This window comes from Colias eurytheme, chromosome 26, assembly GCF_061535395.1.
Source record: "Colias eurytheme isolate Ceu_HAF_F1 chromosome 26, ilColEury1 Martin Lab GWU primary, whole genome shotgun sequence".
Taxonomy (NCBI): domain Eukaryota; kingdom Metazoa; phylum Arthropoda; class Insecta; order Lepidoptera; family Pieridae; genus Colias; species Colias eurytheme.
Window position 1 is genome coordinate 4,046,210 of NC_143005.1, and position 20,994 is coordinate 4,067,203.

Consider the following 20,994-nt stretch of genomic DNA (forward strand, 5'->3'; position numbering starts at 1 on the left):
GCTTAAGAGGATATCACGTAGTCACTAGTCGGCAACATTGGACGCTGTTTGCGCTTCTTATCTTAGGTTCAATGCCACGCCCGCTCGGATTGGGCAACGGTTTGTGTACACCACTTCCTCTACAAGTGGGTGGTCCAGTTAACATCCACGGGCCCTTTAATTATTACGAAATGTCCATTGGAGTCACGACTGCGTGACTTAAGCGCATCTTAAACGGGTACGTGGTTTCCTTTTTGTGTTTTTATTGTAATCCTGCAGAAATTTATTTCTATTTTCATTCTATTTTATCACGCAAAAGAATAGGCACACCTAAATTACAATAAAGCCTTGTCAAAAAGATATCAACCATAAATTAGAAAAACATACACGTAATTTTTGCGTGATATTAATTTATTTAGCAGTATTTATTTTATATTACCATATATTTACCCATTACTCTAGCTAGCGATTTACCATTCCAATGTTATCATATTTTAATAAATCGCTCAAAGTACCTAAATATAAAAAAACAAAGTGGTAAATTAATTGAAATTCCAATATCTCAAGTTTACAGTGAAGGATGAAGCAGAACTGGCGCAAGAACGAACTGCGAAACACAAAGACCGAAACTGGGTCAGAATTCAAACTTTAGCAAAGTAGCTTATCGAATAAAATACTTAGTCGCCTTGTTAGATGCAATGCATAAGTTTATTTTTGTGAACAATATGTTCGTTAATTCATAAACTATGATTGCGGTCATCTTTAGAATTCATACTATTTTTACACTGAGTGTGCTTATATACATTTTTACGCGATAATATGCCAAACTAGTACATAATAGTCATTTTATTTCACAAAATTAATCTATGAGAGGGTCCGCGAACGACCAACATAGGGGTGTAAAAACAAATCTCGCAGAGTCACGTTTAATCTTTTAAAACCCAATAATAATATAAATCCCCACAATATTTCAAACAAAAACGCCACAACAACGCGCGCCGATAACAAAATGAGTGTATTTACGTTTTAATGAAAACAATCTAAAATTATTTCAATATTTTGAGAATAGAAAGTCTAATGCGTATTGCCAGATGTTTATATTTGTACAGTACGAGTCGTGATAAACATTTAACTAAGTATTTCTCGACAGCATACTAAATTATCTTAAATTACAAAGTTCCATTATCCATTCCTAAGAAATAAGGTATGTATCAAATTCTTAGATATTGAAGGTAAAAACAACAACCCAATTTCCGTGAAAACCATAAATATTAATTTCTCGAAACATAATGGTTCGGGCACACGCTTATAAGCTCTCGAGCAGTGATCCGGGCACACAGAGCTATTTGATACCATATTGATTACACTCAAGATCGTTCGTGTAGCCACAGCGTATACAGCTAAGCTATTTCGACGCAAAATCAAAGGCATTCATGGTATTTACACATATTACACGGCATGAGCATACCCGACATGTTGTCGTTCAAATTGCTTTGTATTTCTAAATACTGATCCTTTGATAATTCTATTTTTAGACTATATACACATAAGAAAATTATTAGTTCATGGCTCTCGTAAAAGGCTATTTAATTAAACACTGCTAACGAAGCTTGCAAGAATGAAAAATAAATAACAATAGTTCGTTACAAATAAAACAATATCACAAGAAAATATTGTCCCATTTGTACAAACCTATCGAACCGCGATAAGTGGCGTCTAACAATCTACAGTCAAACATTGTCTTTGATAATAAACACTCGCTTGATTTGTGTCGATAGCACAATTGTTTCTAAATCAAACATGAAGTACGATGTTAACAAAGTCGATGTTAGCTTTAACCACTAATCAGATTTAATCAGAAATTCCGTGACCAAGCTCCGTTCGCAATTAAAAATTTCCAAATTTCGTCCCGAGAAATTAACCGAACATATTGTTGTGTATCTCAGCCAAAGTACCGTTATCAACAGCGTATAATTGTCTCGATCGATTTTTTTAAATACATATCAGGATACGACGCGATAAATCGCGGTATTATTCGTTATCGGGTCCCGCAACCAAAACGAAGTAATTGCGATAATAAATCTTCACCTTGCGCGGACGGCGAAAGTGGTATTACGGGTTGTACGCCATGCTTTAATCGTTGTTTATGGTATTTCGGCTATTGGCGTAACTGTACTCTTTGACTTTTCCTTTTAACGCTAAAGAAGCAGTCGAGCAACACTACGGCGAGTAAATACAGCTAGATTCGCAACCGGAAAGTATCCTTGTAGTGCCAATTAAATAACACTGTCGTCTTGCAATTACAATTTCTATGAAACGATATTTTATTTTATCTGTAATTGGGTTATCTAGAGGAAGGATCAATCTATAATTATCTCTTTAAACTTAGATCTAGAGACATCCGCAATGTTGTATTTATAGTGAGAATATCTCGCGGCGTACACTGAAAAAACAGTTGTCATTGTTCCCCTTTCATGGCAACAATATTTTAATGACATGCCAGCCACGTGCCTCGGAAACTTATTTTTTTGTGTCTGCAGGTAAGAACCACGGCTTGACATCAGACTACCAAAAAGACAGCGAAAACGCAGCCAATTGCAGCCCTGCCGCGGAAGAGCAATCTCTAGGAAGGGAAACAAAAGGCCAAAACAGCAGTGTAGCAACGATTTTTAACTACTACGGCAATCGAGCGCTTTCCTTTATTTGCGCAAACTACGGCTCTCAATTACCCGTCTGTGCAGCCGGGTTAGATTGCATTACTCTGTTTTCCCTCTCTCATTGTATTATAGTTCAGCCCAGTTTGAAGCGCGAATAATTAATAGAGTCCGGGCCACGGGCCAAAGGTAATGCTTACTTGCACTTTAGAGAAATTAACCCAGTTCGTGTTAAGCTTATTAGGTAAATTAATGTTAGAAGAAATTCGCCCCGCCATAAATTCTTTAGAATATTTTCTCGGCCATAAAATCCACATCCTTCCATATATATTTTATGAACCTAGAAGGTTGAAGCTTTATATGATATACCTGAGTTTCTGGAACGGTACGGTAACGCAAGGACAGCGTAGTATATATAAATACACATTTTCATGTTAAGAGGAATTTGCAATCCTGTCCAATCTGATCGAGCAATTGTTAAAAAATGTCTGTTTCATTAAGCTATACAAACAACACCTTCGCGTGTCACGATCGAATAAAACTTTATAAAAATTGCCTATCTGGATTGGAATTTCAAATGAAGTCATAACCATAATCACCCAATTAGCCACGACTGAGCATCGAACCGGTCTACCTCGGCGCACTTAACGTGCCGATAAATAAACTAACAATACAAACCCATTTCTCATATACTGTCATAATAAATCGAAGAGAAAACTGCACAAGTCCGATGTAAATTGAGCCGAGACACTATTTTCACGTCGCAATACTGTAATTATTTAGACTGCATGTAACATAAAAACATTTAGGAATATACCTACAAGTATGTAGAAGAAAAATCTAAATGGTGGATAAATATTATGTACGATACGAATGTATAACCTGCATAAATCATTAAAGAATAAATTTCAAGACTAACAAAATGTTCTACATTCAACTACCCATATAGAGATATTTGCAATTTATTTAAAACATGACTTTTTCTGAACAAGAAGAGAGGTAGAAGAAGAGCACTATTCTACAAGTTGTTCAATTATAAATATGAAACCCAAACTAACATATTATAACATGTTATTATAAAGTTAATACATAACCCCAATGATACTGAAACGAAACAGTAAACACTTGAAACTCTCAAAGCGTGGCTCCAACCACGGTTCGATTGATAACACACGCCGGGGTCTGCGGTTATCGCGTTATAAATACCTCCTATATTTCCACTTTTTATATACATTTGTGTACATCCTAACTTACGAAAATATTTGCCTAATATTCTGCTTATCTCTATACAAAACTTCCCAGCTTACATTTATTACTTTTCAGGACAAATTAATAATAAACGAGTATTTGTATTTCATAAAAATTTAACTATAGTATTTCCAAGTAAAAGATTTTGTTTTGTTTATCTTAAGATGTTCAACTTATCTCCAGATTACACGCTATTTGCTCGATTATGCGAGACACACAAAACCAAATGATACTCAAATTGGTGTGTCCTTATCATTAACTTATCATGTACATTATATAACTCTACTATCAGCCATGTTCAATTTGTTCATAGTAGTAGTAGTAGTACAAATTCTTATGAAAAAAGCAATCTTATGAAAATTTCATTTTGAAATTATATTGAAGTCTACTTTAGATAAAGAAAAAACGCCCCAAAAGAGTGTTCCACATTGAAGGCATAACATCTTGCTCGCAGCGAAATGGGAATTTCTTCTCGTTTTGTCCACTGCGAAGTATTTTTGCTCAAGTAATAGACTTGGCAAGATAGGCTTCTAGAAAATAACTTATAACAAATCGTCGTACTCGTATATAATGCAAACATTATTTAAAAATAGACTAACAACATTCACATCGTTGAAATAGTTTTTATAAGTTATTATATTTCTAACAAACTGTGATCTTGATTTATCCACTACACTTTTAAGTTTAAGAAATTTGATACATGTATAAAAAACAACAATTTTCAAATCTTTTTATAGCCAATCGGGGTTTTAACGGGTTACCTACATAACCGAAACAAAACCTCTCGCATTTGCCCGACTCCTTTGTTTGCAAATAAAAAGGTTTCTCAATAAGGACATAAGTACAGAGGACGATTGTCAAAAGGTAAAGGATCATACGATAAGTGAACCCTTGTTCAATCTATGTACGGTTTCCGTCTGGCTCGTATCCAAATTCCTAACTCCGTCGCAAAAACGCTTTTTACATACCCATAACGCTCGGCTCTAATCACGTTCTAACAAAACATTCAATTATGTGTGTAGTACTATTTGTTGAATCTTTCCGACTGTTTGCATCATTTATTGGTGATTGAGGATCAATGATTTGTGAGACTATAGAACTTATCATCCGAATAATACTATCAAATCTTTCCCTCTTATATCGGATTGGCAGTATAAACAATAACAAACAAATATAACCCTTCATAAAAGCCAACCCAATTTCAACATTCATTTAAACAATTATTTAAATGACGTCTAATAACATCTTAAACGCTAAAGAATGCGTCACTAAAAGGTGCTTCAACACCGTTCTAGTATTTAATTAAACGGACACATCTTACAGAACAAAAAACATGATCAATCTAACCGGTGCGTACTTCAGGCTTCACCCTCCTAAGTTCATCGACCGTTATCAAAGAGGCTGGGGGAATGTCGCTCTACGCACCCTTTTTAATAAATAACAATAATTATACGACACACGTTAAACTCTGCGTTTATTCTTGGCGTACCCCAAGGTTCAAGTCTTGGCCATGTTTTATTGCTTCGCTGTATGTGTGGTCATTATGAAATATACATATATTGTTTAAAGAGTCGATCACAGCTGTTAAGGTTGAAACATTATTTATTTATCGCGGAGTTGAGGCAGTTCACGATTCGATACATTCGGTAGTGCGACCGGCCAACCCCTGCTAGGCCGCACGGTCGTTGACACTTGACTTATATCCTAACGACAGTCTGTATCGGTTATGATAACATCGAATACAATGTCATCCGATAACGAGAAAACATGCTGTTGATATATACGCAAAACTGATATTAAATTAATACCTATCATTCCAAATACATAATACAAGGTTGCGTTCAACCGACGAATTTAATCGTTAAGGAATGTATTTAAAATGTTATAAAAGCAAGAATGTGTACAAAAACGTTATAGATTGGAAGTGAGAGAAGTTCATGGATGATTTTATTTAGTGTATCGAGAATAAATTTCCACTTCCGATTCAATTGGAGTCACTAGGAAAGCGTGAGGGGATATCGCGGTTCAATGTACTTACAGCGAAGCCTTCAATAACCTCAAATAAAATTCCATTTGTGAAACGAAATGTTTCAACATTCAATTATTTTTGGTTATTAAAACAACAGCAAGGGAAACGTAATGAACGAGCACGTAAGCCGTACAACGTAAGATTAAATAAAAAGTGCGCAGTCAATTTCGAAAATTTTCCACTAAAATCCTTTTTTAATGATTACATGTGCAATATACGAAAGCTGAAAATGCAGGAGTGGGTACGTAATCAAACAGTCGCGAATATGAGGCAGCGCTGAGAGGTTTTATACAACGCCACAATAATTCCTGAATATTCCCGAGCCTTCGCGGCTTTAATTAGCGTCGCCGTCTGTTCGCCTACACTCATTCATCAACTGAGGAACGATTTTAAACTTTTCTTAATTATTGTATTTAATCAAGTAAGTGATCTGGTACTAGTACAGATGGAACGTGACAAAGAGAGAATGGAAATCTATTAATCTTCGCTTTAAGAATTTTAAATTGAGCTCAACTGTAGTGTGTCCACTTTATTTAATTAGTATGCAGTATCCCCTATGATCAATTTTATAACTTTAATCGTATTTAATTCAATATCTTAACATCAGCACATAAAATTCACTTTATAACGTCAGAGTCAACGAAACGTAAATTAGAAATGAAATCACTCCAACAATTACAGTAATGGTTAATTTCCTACTAAAAGCCGCCTCGTATGTAGATTAATGAACGATCACCGTGCAGTAGCTAAACATAATTACAAGCTAACGAGTATACAATAACAGCCGACATGTCAAAAGCATAGCCAAGTTTCCTCACGACAATTAAGAGCGGACATTGGCATTACGCAACCACTGTAACAAATGTACGATACTAAACCTTAATAGCCTCAGATAATGTGACTCGGCTGCATTTTTATTCAGCTTTTATAATTTTTATACGATCTACTCGCGATGTGAGTTGTTAATCATTGTTAGTGATTCCACTGTTAACGATCAAATTTGCTTTGTTCTGCACGGTTTGTACGTTTACACGAAATGAACCGAATTGCACCCGTCAAGATTTCTGTTTTGATGTCGCTGTTAATCACACAATTAATTTTATCGTGTGTACAAGACGAAGTGGCAGCGAGATCAAAAGATATATTTTGGCAAACAAAGAAACGTTTTTCCAAGTACGTTGCGAACTTCCTTTTTGTTATAATGAGAGTTCCCTGAAAATAACCGAGCTGCCAACATTTGTGTCAATACGACATATGGCAATCATTAGTAAAAAGAATCTTTTGGGTGTAATATCAAAACCAAATAATAAGAAAAATTGACCTTTCTTCTATAGTATCTAAGGATAAAAAAAATTAATAAGCAAAAGGGCTACAAATACTTTCTTCAACTATATCAAATTAAAGACAGTGAAGCTGATATCGATATATATAAACAAACAATAACTGACAAATACCATCGCAAAACTGTCTGAAACAACCACGCATATACACGGGCTAACCTAAAAAACACAAATACCCGCGCACTAGAGCAGCGAGTTACGGTAAAAGCAAAAATAATTCGTAACTACAATTATAAACTCTACGTAAAAGACACGTTCATTCGGCCATTGTTCAAAGCGAACAATTCAAAAAATGCGTTTTTTAAAACCGCGCCATTTCCACGAGATGAAGTCGCGGCATTACGTAACAATCCTACCTACTGACTACTGTAACTGTGTTGTTATCTGAAAGTGTTCCTCCATTTGTTTCATGTCAACTTACTTGAGACTGACCTTCGTTCGTAATAGACTCAGTTAATGCGTCTTATGCAACGGCCTTCATACAAACTGCAATCAAATTTAGTAAATCTCGTATGGACTGAGGTTAAAGACTTCGAAGTCTGTTTAAATATTTGCGATGGCCGCAATATGTACTCATCAGCGTCAGGTACACAATACATTGCATTTCCGTGCGTGTAATTGATACCTACGTATAATTTGTTAGATATATATTTCCAATTATTTACGCTGTGCGTGGCTCGAATAAATATATTATTTAGGTCAATTTTTAACGCATTGTGCCACAAAAAGTACGGATTATTTTTGTTCAATACAAAATGAAATCAGTAAGTAGTATTTTAATTTTAGACTTTATAAAATAACATTGCCATAATATTAACTCATTATGTAAAAATATTTCATTAATTCTAAGCTATGAATAACATTCATAACTTATAACCAGGTCTGGGGTTAAAGTACTTCAAAACCAATACCAATTAATACCATTATTAAAATTTATTATTTCGTTCTCTCCTTGACTTGTGATCGCTGCATTTATAATTCCGGCGCCATTGTTAGAATTTTTTTCACAACTATCGAGCAAGAGAAAATGAACTTTATCACATGACACATAAAAGTGAAATTAACGTGCCAGTCAGTGACAGCACAAAGCCCGGATGCAATAACTACCCATTTTATAATCTGTTTAGCGACGTAATTGGTTAAATTGCGAATGTTTTGTTCGGCACCGCAATACGTGGACTTTTAATTCCACTACTTACATTTAATTACTGACTTTCTAGTACATCCAGTATAAAGTTGTTTTTCTTGGAATCTAAACGTTTATTTTGAAGTGACAGTTCAATTCAAGACTTAGTTTAGCATAGTGCTTTTCTATTGTTGCGGCTTTGGTTCAAACCCGGATCTGTTTATTATGCTGCTTGCTAGTTGTTTGCAAACTCTGCACTGTACCTACTTCATTCTTATAGTATGTGTGATATATTCCTTGAGAAAGCAATTCTAATGATTTAGTTGTCGGTGTTTGCCCCTCTCTTTGAAAGCATATCGTTCCTGTATTATCAACCGCGCATTCAATATTTATTCCTTACTCCTTTAAAAATCCATCTGTACTTATTTCCTAAGCTCTATTTCCAAATCACAAGCCCGGCAAGGTAGTGCAACCCTTCTTTTTGCGTCGCCCACTCCGCACTGTCTGTATTCGGCATACGTTAGCCTATTTTTATTTCCCTGAGCGAAATACCGTCCGAATGAATATATAGAACAAAAATATTGAGAGCTGTTTCAAGAATACACACTGAATGTTCTGGATTATCTGCTTTTCCGCTTGTAAGGAGCTGTATAACGGAGTGCCGATATACGTAACAATCTGTGGCTTTTGCTGGGAAAACTTTTATGTCCTTCACTTCTTTATTAGTTTCAACTGTTTTATAAGCTACTATAGTGTTGCATTGTATTCCTCCTACATTGTAAGATTTATTTCACATTATAAAAGCATCGTATTAAGCTACACAAACACTTGTACAATACAATTGATTATGTTTACGCAAAGTTGCCGTTTGTTATTGTTTTTGATACTGCCAAAATATATAATAGTCTAAAAGATTTACCATTTATACAAACCAAGAAAAACAAATAAAAAACACTTCTTTTTTAGCTTTATTGTTCTATAAATAAAAAGAAAAACAAATAAATTAAGTGAAGAGCGACGTCTCTATTGAACAGGAAAATCGACAAAACAGGGACTTAACAGAAACGCCAATACTAATTAACCGTCTTTATAAAATATCCACTTTGAGTGAGATTCTTCTAAATAAAAACCACAAGTTCAGAGACACGTGTATATTCTTTTACAGGACCCTGATACAAACAAATCAGTATCTATGAATGATTGCTTTACTTTAGTTAATTTAAAATAGATTGATGCTTGAAATATTCTATGATTTTGGATATCTTGAATTTAAATAGTCATCAAAATAATAGCAGCAACAACAATTACACAGGTAGATTAATTACTTTACAAAGTTTTATATCCGTTGAAAACTCCTTAAAATCAAACTTAGCAAACTACCCGTAAAACAAATACCATTTGGAAATTAAAGAGCTTTTAACGGATTCAAGGCTCCATTTATTCATTATGTACCCGACATCTCGAAGACATTAGAGCGAGAACTGTCATGGTCACAAATAAATTAAAGGACCAATATACGTAATTCCCCAGTTTTTAATTCCTAATGCATGCTTAATGCGGGTGTACCCGTTAATAAGAGATTAAACTCTCACTTCCTACTCCCTTACTAAAACAGCCACTAAGCTCGTCTTCAATATCTACAGCATCTTAAGCAAACGTATGCCCAATTTATGAGGTATCATTAAGGAGAGTGGCTGAACGGCCAGGAGCTTGACTCGAGCCACCAATTCGGATTATTGGATTATCGCCGCCCTGCACACACGGCGGAATTTGAGGAGACGCTCTAATGACGTCACGTTACTTGATACCGCTCGCGCTACGACGTTAGTCATAATGGTTATATTTAAAAGTGTAAATTATATCCTGAAAGTATCAGTGTCATTCATTGCAGTTTATGTTTCAAACTGCCCACAATTTATTCGATGTGTCTTTAGTGTTTTATAATTTTAGTGTTTGAAGAAATAATAACTATTAACTTTAGCAACAATAACTATTAACCAATACCTAATGATTTATATGCATGTAGGGCATGCACCCGGGTTTACCCGGTTCCGAAAAACCCGGGTAAACCCGGGTTTTTTGATGATCTTGAGAACCGGGTCTGAATAGTATGAAACCCGGTTCTCCCGGTTCCGACCAAAATATTAAAATATAAAGTATTATTTATATTTTGCTGCATTATTTTAACAAATTTATTGTATCTGGCAACGTCAGACTCACGTGCATCGCGAATTTTCGTGCCACGCCTCAAACGTGGCTCCGATTGGTTGTCTAACCTTAGATGCTATAAGTTTCCTACGGTTGTATTATCAAAAAAAATTTGGCTTCGAAAATGACAAAAATTAGGCTACAGAAATATTTTTATTAGATTTCTCGTGAATTTGAAAAGCTGTTAATTTTACTAATTCATATTTAATGATCCAGTCATGTTTTTGTTTTTGGTATCAAGCTGAAATTTATATCGAATACTCAAGTCTTCGGTCCCTTTTATGTGAAAAAGTCGAACTCACAAGCCAACGCATCAAAAGATACAGCCGTAAATGCTGAAAATTTTCGAAAATTTCGACATTCGCATGGGACTCAAAACCTACAGCTGGGTACTTTTCATGTTTTTATGTGATATTAAGATAACAAGAGCGCCGAGACAACCGTCAAAACGCTAAGGAATAGAATACGCTATCGATACAAATTGACATAAGCGTATGATGTTTTGCCTAAGGATTCGGTCACACTACCAACGACGACGACGACCACAAACAAAATTTTCATCCAGTCGAAATTAAATATATTGTGCAAAACACAATTAAAAAAATTTTTTCGAGATCAATGGATAAAAAAATAGGCTTTTCGTAGAAACGGTAGCTCCTAGAAAAAAATGTATTTAACCTTTTTTATAGATAATTTTATGATGTACAATTTTGGTTCCAGGTGATTGTATGATAAACTTACCGTCTCGGCGAAAATCGCAAAAAAAACTATTTTTTTATTAATTGACCTCGAATTAATTTTTTTCCGAGTACCGTAGGTAATGACGGGAGATTTAAATATTTTATTTTGAATAAATTTTGGCAAGATTTGAATTTTGGTCGTGGTCGTCATCGTCGTTGGTAGTGTGACCGAACCATTACCAAAATATCATGAGCTTATGTCAATAATTAGCGTTAGCAATTTCTATTCCTCGGCGATACTGACGTTTGACTAAGGGCCAAGGTACTTTTATAAGACTGATAAATAAAGAGAAGTATTGAAATTTTGTTTCTTTATTAATTTAATAAAATAAGACACAAGCCGCTAAAGGCCTATCAGGTACTTTTACAGTTACTTTTGTTTAATTTCGTATTTTTTCCGAAGTATTATAAAAGAACCGGGTAACCCGGTTCTACCCGGTTCTGAGCTCGATTTGGAACCGGGTTTCAAAAACTTGGAACCGGATCCGGTTCTGCATGCCCTATATGCATGTACCGTCGTTTTGTTTAAAGTAGATAGCCCCCATCCAAACTCCATCTATGTATAATCTCCAATCAACACAGTAATAACATCATCGTAAAATTTGTTCCATAAAATCCTTTTACATAGAAATGTTCTGCTTACGAGTGTGTTCACATCAAAATTCCGAAAGTGTACGCCCAGTGCTATCCATTTATAACTTATATTGGAGTCGTGAGGCGGCAGATATCAAAAGAAATGAAATAATATCACATAATAATGTTCAACGCGGCCTTAGTGCGAATCTCGTAGCAGTGACGTAGGCTTAGATAAATTATATAGCTAAAACAAACGCTGGCTTTCAAAATACTCCAAATGATCTAAAGGAATAAATGAGTACAGAAATAATAGGAAATGTATAAAAGATACAACTCGGTTTTTGAGATTCTCCCCTATAGTTAAGCCCAACGTTCGTAGCTCATGCTTTTACACTAACACGGTACTTCCTACGTGACAAATTCCAGAATGCCAACTGACTCTTAAAGCAACACACTTTCACATAAAAAGGATTTTTACTTGTCTTATAGCAAATCTTATATGATATACAACATGATGAATGGTATGTGATATTATTTGAAAATAATGATGAAGGGTCATACGAAGAAAATAATAATTTTTCCATAACCATACAATCTGATAGACACATTATTTTTCCATGATAAAAAAAATCAAAGTTCTTATTGGGCAGTTGTAATCGTCTATTTCATAAATAGTAAATACATACGAAAGCCCAGAAATGAAAACAAATTATTCTGGCACTGGATTCGATTTCAAATGTGGTAATCATGTCGTTGAATATGCAAAGTGAATTATCTACGTTGGTAATAGGTATGTTGAGAAAGTAATTATGACGGTTACGCTTTCACGGCTCAACCGCTAAATTGTTTTTGATGTCATTTATTTCGGCGATATCAGTAGGGACGTAGCGTTTCAGAAGTGGGAAGTAAATTAAGATAAATGCATGCTCCAAGTTTTAAATGTCACAGGTAAATAGACACCCGAGCCACTTAATGGCAAGTGATACTTCGTCCACAAGCATCGTCATTAATAAAACAATATTGATGAAAATAACTGGGGATCGGATGTTTCAATAGATTAAGAAATAAAACAGTGAGATAATTCAGTCTACGACTATTTGAATACAGACTGTATGGGAGTGCGGTAAGTTCCCGATGCGTGACCCCAATCCGTGCACAAGCAAGTGGAAGTCTCATTAACTATTCGTCTAACATCTTACCCGACGGCGCCGTTCAGAGCGGTGACCAGGCCGGGCCTCTCATAACACATATGCATGCCAGCTGCCTCTCCACCCACTTTATTACCAATGAACGAAATTGTTGCAAATTATTCCGACACACTCACAAAACAACTGTTTTACTGTAGACACTTCACTGATCACAGAATGTTCTAATCGACGCCACTCACGAACATTTTCCTTGCTTACGTTCGATACGCAATCCGCTCTGTTGTGAAATAAACAAATTAGACACGGGAAATGTGGAGGCAATCATATCGGCATTTCATTGTTAATTCACGACATGGCCGCGCTTGATCGTAACTGGGCGCGGGGAGTTATCTTTTAAATTCAGCGCTACGTCCAAGTTTTCACAAACCGTAAAATAATGGATTAATTACGCGATGGAAGCTTTATAATTTTATTATTAAAGTTCTCGATAGGGAGAAAACGTCTATTTAATTTGAACCATCTTTCCCATTATATTGACTTAGAAAAGTTCGTGAAAGGACGTGAGAAAGACATTATATTCTCGGCGGTTTGATAAATATCGCGAGCAAATATTCTGTCACCGTATTCACACGTTATATTAGAAGGAATCCACGCATACGTTACGCTATAGTAACCAATAATATATGAATGATTAAGTGAACAGATTGCATAACAGTCAATCTTATTCGCAATAAATAAAAAATAATATATAATAGTCTATTTACCATTAATGTACCCAGTCCATGAATTAAATGAAATTCGTAGTCTCAAATCAGCATAATCAAAGAGCTTTAGTTATAAATTGAGGTATTTTTTCTAGGAAAATATTAACTTTGTTTGTGGGACCATCTATAAAATTAATGTGTTCGCTTACATAATCTTGGATGAGAAAATTAAATTTTCTTTTCGTTTGAATTTCTAAATCTCCTTTCTTTTAGCTTTACGAATTTTAATCCAATGTAATAAAATTTAATTTATTCTGTAGGTATAATATAAACAGAAAACATACAATATTTACTTTCCCATCAACACTGCATTGTATTGTCATAAACCTATCACAATCACAATATACGGGTGTAAGGTTATTTGTAAAAACTTTGTCACACCTTTCGAAATGATAATAAAGGTTTTATAAAATAACACATACGTAATACTTGAATAAATATTCCACCACAAATACTGGTAATACCAATTTTTGAATCGATTTAAAATTATTTGGGATTATTCCTTGTTTTCTATAAGATCGAGATAATTTAAGAGCTACACGAAATATTTTTCCAAAACGTGGAAGTTCTATCAAATATTCAAAAGGTCTACAATTTATTAAAGATTTCTCTTTCAACACTCCAAAGTCTATAAATTGGCAATCGTGATTAGGTTTATCAGATCGGGTTTCTTCATTTTAAGTGTCTTTGCCATTAAATATAGCTTTAAAATACGATGCTGTTTTATTTTTATTAGTTACTTTATATTCTACAGTCTTTACATCTCTTCCTTCGTGTAGACTCGCTTATTTACGTTCCCATGGGATATTGAGATTCGCTCAACTAATTTACAAATGACATATTATTATTACGAAATAAACATTGTAATATAACTTTCTTAAATAAGGTCTACGATAGAGAGCGATACAAAGACGCACATATTATGATTATCTAATGTGCTAACACTGCATGCTTGTAATCCACGCCTGTATCCGTAGATTCAAAGACACAAGCAGTTATGAGTAAATGACGATTGCCGCGAAAGTTCTAAAACGTAACATTTGTCAAGGTTACATTTCCGCGGGTTTTCTGTGCGAGCCAAAATCTCGTCTGGCCCACATTCTGCTCCACATTAACCTACATCCACGAGGCCGGAGCCACCGCGCCGGCCGCGTCAATCGAATGCTTTCGATAATTATTTGCTCGTTAGTCGAGGTACTCAATTGATACATTATATTATATTGTTTGCAATTTTACAAACTTTACGAGGAGCTCTGTTCAATGCGCAGCTTCGAGGTGTGGTTGTCAGTTGTCACACATTTTGGTCACCTGTCAATAATGTCATGTGATGTTAATAATGTGGTGGAAATTGAAAGTAGAGCCTCTTTTTTATGTGAGTGCTTTCGGGCTTAACATTGTTTTGTAGAAGTTTTTATAGGCAAATTTATTTCAATAAATGTATGATTACTTAATTGTGTTTCTAAATAACAACACATGACTTTAAAAAGTTGTGACCACTAAAAAGTTTAGCAAATTACATTTGTCATTGATCAATAACATCTATTTAGCATTACAATCACTAGATATAATAATTAAATTATCTGTGAAAACAACTCGTGCACGTGTGAATGTTCCTATAGCCTGTTTGTATTTATCTCATTACCGCATTATTCATTAACGCGCGAAATAAACGTTAAAAAGAAGATAAATTATTATAATAATGGAGTTATGAAAAAACAAGCGCTATCATAACCTCATCGTATTACCGATTGCGTAATCTTGAAGGCGCTCATTTACATTTCTTTGTTACAAAAACTTCCAAGACTCATTAAATGGAAGATTAATTTACAGATGTCTATATTACAGTTTTACCGCTTCGAGCAAACATTATGAATGTGAAAGTATTTATGTACTCGAATAAAACACAAATGCTGAACGGATTTCGGTGAAATTTGGCACGCAGGTAGTTTAATCCCGGAACTGGACAATTTCGTACTTTTATCCTATTTTATCTCAGACGGTTCAAGATCCCTTATGACTTATTTGATACGGAAAAATACGTTTGATAAATTTATTTATCCCCATTGGAATTATTGGAAGCAAAATTTTATTTCGTTTTTATAGCTTTTATATTTACATATAATCGTATTATATCAAGTTCTAAAAGGTGCAAAAAATAATTGCTAGATATTATTTTATATTTATCGATTCTTATTCACGTTTTATGCAAAGAGTCACGTGATTATTATGAAATTGCATTTAATTACCACAAACATTTACTTAAGTGCTAGTTTATGATTTGTATTGATAATAATCTTTAGTTTAGAAAAAGCTAAAATATTGTACATTATAAATTAATTTTCACTCAAAATAAATATTTTTCTTTATCTTAAATAGCTGGTGATTGAATACTAGCTATAATATCGATTAAAAATAAATTCGCAAACAACGTCAAGGCCTTTCACCCGTAGAGGGTGCGTAATTTTTCGACGCCTACGCCTCAGATGAAACAATAGCTATCTATGGCCCACTATACAGGGTGCGTGAAAGGGAAATTTGATTTTTGCCTAATGAACCTTTGAAAGCCTTAAGGGATTAGAAATCTGTATAACACAAGGTCATTATAAAACTGAAGATAATAATATATCACGTACGATCTAATCTACAAGTCCCTTGAAGATCAACAAATTCATAATTAAGAATATGTTTGCATTCAAACATGTAACTTCTCCAAGAGAAGTATTCAAATATTGTAATATGTAAGCGCCGGGATTATCCAAACAATGGAGGCCAATGTTTTTCCTCGACTATTTTATGTGAGTCTCATTATTATCTCACATTTAGATTAAACGATTCGAACTTATTATATATTTTACGACTCGCTTCCAGTGTTATTCGCTGTTGTTTACTATTAGAAACGCATTAGAATCTATTAATATAATCCAAAACAAAATAGTGGGTAAACAAATTGTCATAATCCCAGTCGGAGCGATCAAGCGCGTCACGCATGAGTCAACATCATGGACACCGTATCCGTCCGCGTGTCTTACAAAAAAATTACGCCACAGCGCACTATTTCATCCAAAGATCCAACACTGCAATCCAAATCGCCACAGATTTCACTGCGACGGCGCCTCGGTCGCGTTGACAACATGCGCGCATTCCGAGTCGCGTCACGTTCGCCCGCGTCCGTGCGAAATCCCGCCAAAAGTGAGTGTTTGGACACAGCGAGCGCTCGGCAAGCAGACGTCGGTGCGCTATGCGATGTCGTGCGCGACTGGCGGCGCGGCCTGCGGGGAGGAACGCGGGTGCGACGTACGCCGCTCGCAGGTTATCGCCGACTACAGATAATGATGTCAAAAGTGGATCAGACTAATGTTCTCTATTATGTTGTAAACGTTCCGAATAACGCGATGTTGCAGCGTCAGTCCCTGATTCCTTCGCGCTTTGTAACCGATCCCTCGTTTCCAACGATGATAAACATTGTTATTAATCTATTCAATTACCCCACGGATTCCATCAATTTGATTGTCACTTTTTACTCGATATCCGCTGCTCATTATTATTAATATATTTTCTACACGACGATGTAACTTTCGAGATTATTTCAATTGAAAGTTCATCGGTTGTAAAAACGGAGAGCGACCCAAAAAGCTGGAGCTTTGACGCAATATCAACAAAGGTAACTTTTAAAGCATCTCTAATCGAAATAAGTTGGCGCCCATCTTCCGACATCGACCACAATTTTATTGTCCCGTGTCCCGCTTTACGACAAACAAAAACTCACCTTAACTCAGAATCCCACGGCAATAAATCGCTTTGTCGAAAATGAATTCACTCTAAGTCGGATCGAAATTTGTTGATGTTTCGTCGACCTTCCAAATGTGCACCGTATCATAAAAGCACTGAAGTTTTTAAACCTCTGCACATTTAAGAGTAGATGGTACGTTTCGTGTTCTTGTACATTTGCCTAAAACGGAGTGTCAAAGTTTGTTCTTGTGTCTCAGAGAATAGGGTTCATTTCGGGGTGGACCCATGCGGCCCGTTTATATTTCCTTTTAGCGAGGTTTTGTGCGGTTGTATATTTTGGTCGGATTAAGAAACGGGCTTCGTTTGATGAATGTATCAGTTCGCGGAGGTTTTGCGGCGAATGTCGTGAAAGAGCCGTGACGCCGAAGAGTGGGAAAGTATGTTTTTTCCGCTTATTGAGTCTGAGCACAAACAGCTATTGAGCCAACACGCTGACTCGTTCCCTTAATGAACGCCGAAACGTAAACTTCGCATTTATTACGTTAATCTTTAGGAAACTCGCCATTGAAATAGACTCTAACATCAATTAGCATTATGCGCTCTCGAGTTAAACTGTTATATTGCTTTAGTTATTAGTCATGTAGCGTCTGCAAATTAAATTCTCTGATAATTTCGCAATTAAACTTCAGAGCAATATAGGTTACATTACGATCTATTGCGTATGCTGCCATTCAAAGAGAAGCTGCGAACAGAGAATATACATAATTCCAAAATTATCATTCATTCATTTTTTAATGACCATAGGGCCACAATCACGCTAATTTATCTTAAAAATATATTAAAATAGTATAATCTAAATTCTACGAATCCAATTTTGACCTCATCGTTATACTCGCCAAGCACTTCATAGAGTTTACTCCATCAAAACACATTTCCGCTGCACTGCGAACTAAAATTCGCCCAGTGTGCAATGACATCACAGTTCAGCTAAGGACAAATATCTAACCCAATCGCCAATCACCATCAATGAACGTTCCCATAACACGTATTGAGTAGTGACCCAATTTTGAGCGTCGCGGTCATCGGGAACAGGCGTATAATCCCGGGAGGGGCTTGACGCCGACGGGAACAAGGGGGGACTCTCGCCCGACAGCTTTGCGTGATAATCTATCGGCCTTATTGATTTAATTGCACCACCACTTGTGACCGTCTGGACGTCATGGTGTCATGTGTTACGATAGATAGATGCTTTCCCTCACCAATTAATGTTTAACATGTGATATATTCTGCAGAATATGTAATTTTATAATCGATAGATCAAAGGACTTTTAATTTCAGAGCAGGGACGGCATTCAAATATAGTAATGTATTTTCTGTTAATATTATTTGTATAACAAAAAGCTCTATCCTTTATTTGGTATCTGATGTCATATTGATACTAAGTTCAATCCAATATGCCAATATTTAATTAATAAATTATTTTTATTGGTAGAAGGAACCTTCTTAAAAAATCCCATAACAATAACAAATACAAACGTCATCTCTAAACATTTCCACCTCAACATATTTAAAAAATAAATAATACTCTAACACATCGCCGTTAGCAACAATTAGATTCCGTCGTGAAACATAAATCGGTTTCCCCCTAACATCTCAGCAGCTACCTCCAACCCTTGCCTGGCAGGTGCGACGCAAGCTGTTCCACTCTTTCATTCATCGTGGGATTTTCGACCAACAAAAGATTTTTGGCTATTACTACAATTCTCCCGCATTTATATTGACTAGACTGAACCTATTTCTTGCTCAATAGTTGAAGTCACATTTGCATACAACATAAAACTTCTTGAAGATTTCTCATCATGAAAAACATAATGGAATTTAATTAAACCTTGAGCAAAAGTTTCACTTACATTGTGGATATATATTATTCAAACATTACTTTACGTTGTATAAATATTGATCAACGTACCTATATAGCAAAAAGTAATGCTATTCCATCGTATACCTATCCTACAATTTGTTGGTACAATTATATACCCATACATGGAGCAGTAATTGTTTTGGTATAATTACTTACACATAATGCAATAATTAATAATTTAACCCGAACACTTATTATCGAACATCTTGTGAACTTCATCTTAAAAGCGTCACATAACAAGCAACAACGCCTGCATCATACATTGGGTGTCCCATTTCGAATTTTCTGTTACTAGGCCATCATCCTTAACTGTTCAAGCAGTATATTAAAGTTCATCATCAGCCCACACACGTTCCCACTGTTGGGACACGGGCGTCCTGTGAGGGTATAGGCCATAATCCACCACGCTGGCCAAGTACGGGTTGGCATATGCCACATGTCGTCGACCTTTTGATCCTTCGACATATCGGTTTCTTCACAATGTTTTCCTTTACCGTTCGAGCAGTAGTGATGTTAAGAACATGCGCAGATAAATTGAAAAATCACTTTATTTCCTGCAAGCTCGCCTGGTCTCGAACCTCCGACTTATCGATTCGACGTCCGAGGTCTTCACCACTGTGCCACCACTGCTCTTTATATTAAAGTTAATATTTATTAATTACATTCGGCTGTAAAAGTAATCCCATTTCGCCGCAACCTCGGCAGACGGTATCCTGGTTAAATATGCAACGGCCAACGGGCAAGCTTTGGGAATTCGCGCGTTCGAAGAAGTCGAGCCACGTAATTATACATTGTTGGCTAATGTTTCTGCTCATGTATTGAGTATTGACGCTTTTTATTGTTAGTGTAACGATTGATGTTTAGATATGCTTTTTGATGTAAACGAAGCAATTGATGTTAAGGTATTAGAATTAATAGTTAATATTGTAGTGCTAAAAGTTACCAAGTTCAAATGACAACGAATTAAAGATGATACGAAATCGTAAAAAATATTTTAATAATATTTTTGCATATTTGCATAATAGTATTAAATTATTTGATTGTATAAATATTAAACATATTAAACGTAATTAAATTGACTATCTTGAGATATCTTCAATTGGAGACAAACGACGAAATAATAATCGCATACAAGACAAATTGGCATGTATATAATTATCAATTACGTTTACGTTGCATTACATTTTCTTTCAACCTTGAGCCACTAGAAAATCTTTCAAGTCTATCATAAATTAATCCAAAAGCTAACAAGTACACACACAAATTAATAAAGTGATTACATAAACATTTAGCGCGCATCTCGTTCAGCGGCTCTAACTTCACTCGCACGATCTCCATCTTCAGACGATCATCTTATTTGTGCTAGACTTTGCTATTAAAATCTAATTGCCCTCATAATTGAATTGAGAAAATATTATTCGGTTGTATGATCGTTGAATTTTAATATTTTAATAGGTTTCATGCTACGCTACCAAAAGACAAACTATCGAACATATTTTTCTTCTAAAAACTGCTTTTCGCTTGCCTTATAA

At 35.3% G+C, this 20,994-nt stretch overlaps 1 protein-coding gene across 5 annotated transcripts in view; it reads right to left on the minus strand.

The window, feature by feature from the left end:
- lilli (AF4/FMR2 family member lilliputian) overlaps window positions 1-20,994 on the minus strand; it is a 217,795-nt gene that overhangs the window by 108,425 nt on the left and 88,376 nt on the right. For 2 of the 5 annotated variants that reach the window (XM_090116765.1, XM_090116761.1), the window contains exons 1-2: window positions 16,842-17,087; window positions 13,100-13,325 (exon numbers count right to left, since the gene is read on the minus strand). The exons of 1 other annotated variant lie outside the window; for it this stretch is intronic. In XM_090116765.1, coding sequence (XP_089972891.1) covers window positions 13,100-13,155 — 56 coding nt within the window. In that variant the 5' untranslated portion in view covers window positions 13,156-13,325; window positions 16,842-17,087. Of the gene's footprint in view, window positions 1-13,099; window positions 13,326-16,841; window positions 17,089-20,994 lie in introns of those variants that run through there. 2 more of the 5 variants (XM_090116764.1, XM_090116763.1) reach the window with 2 other exon arrangements.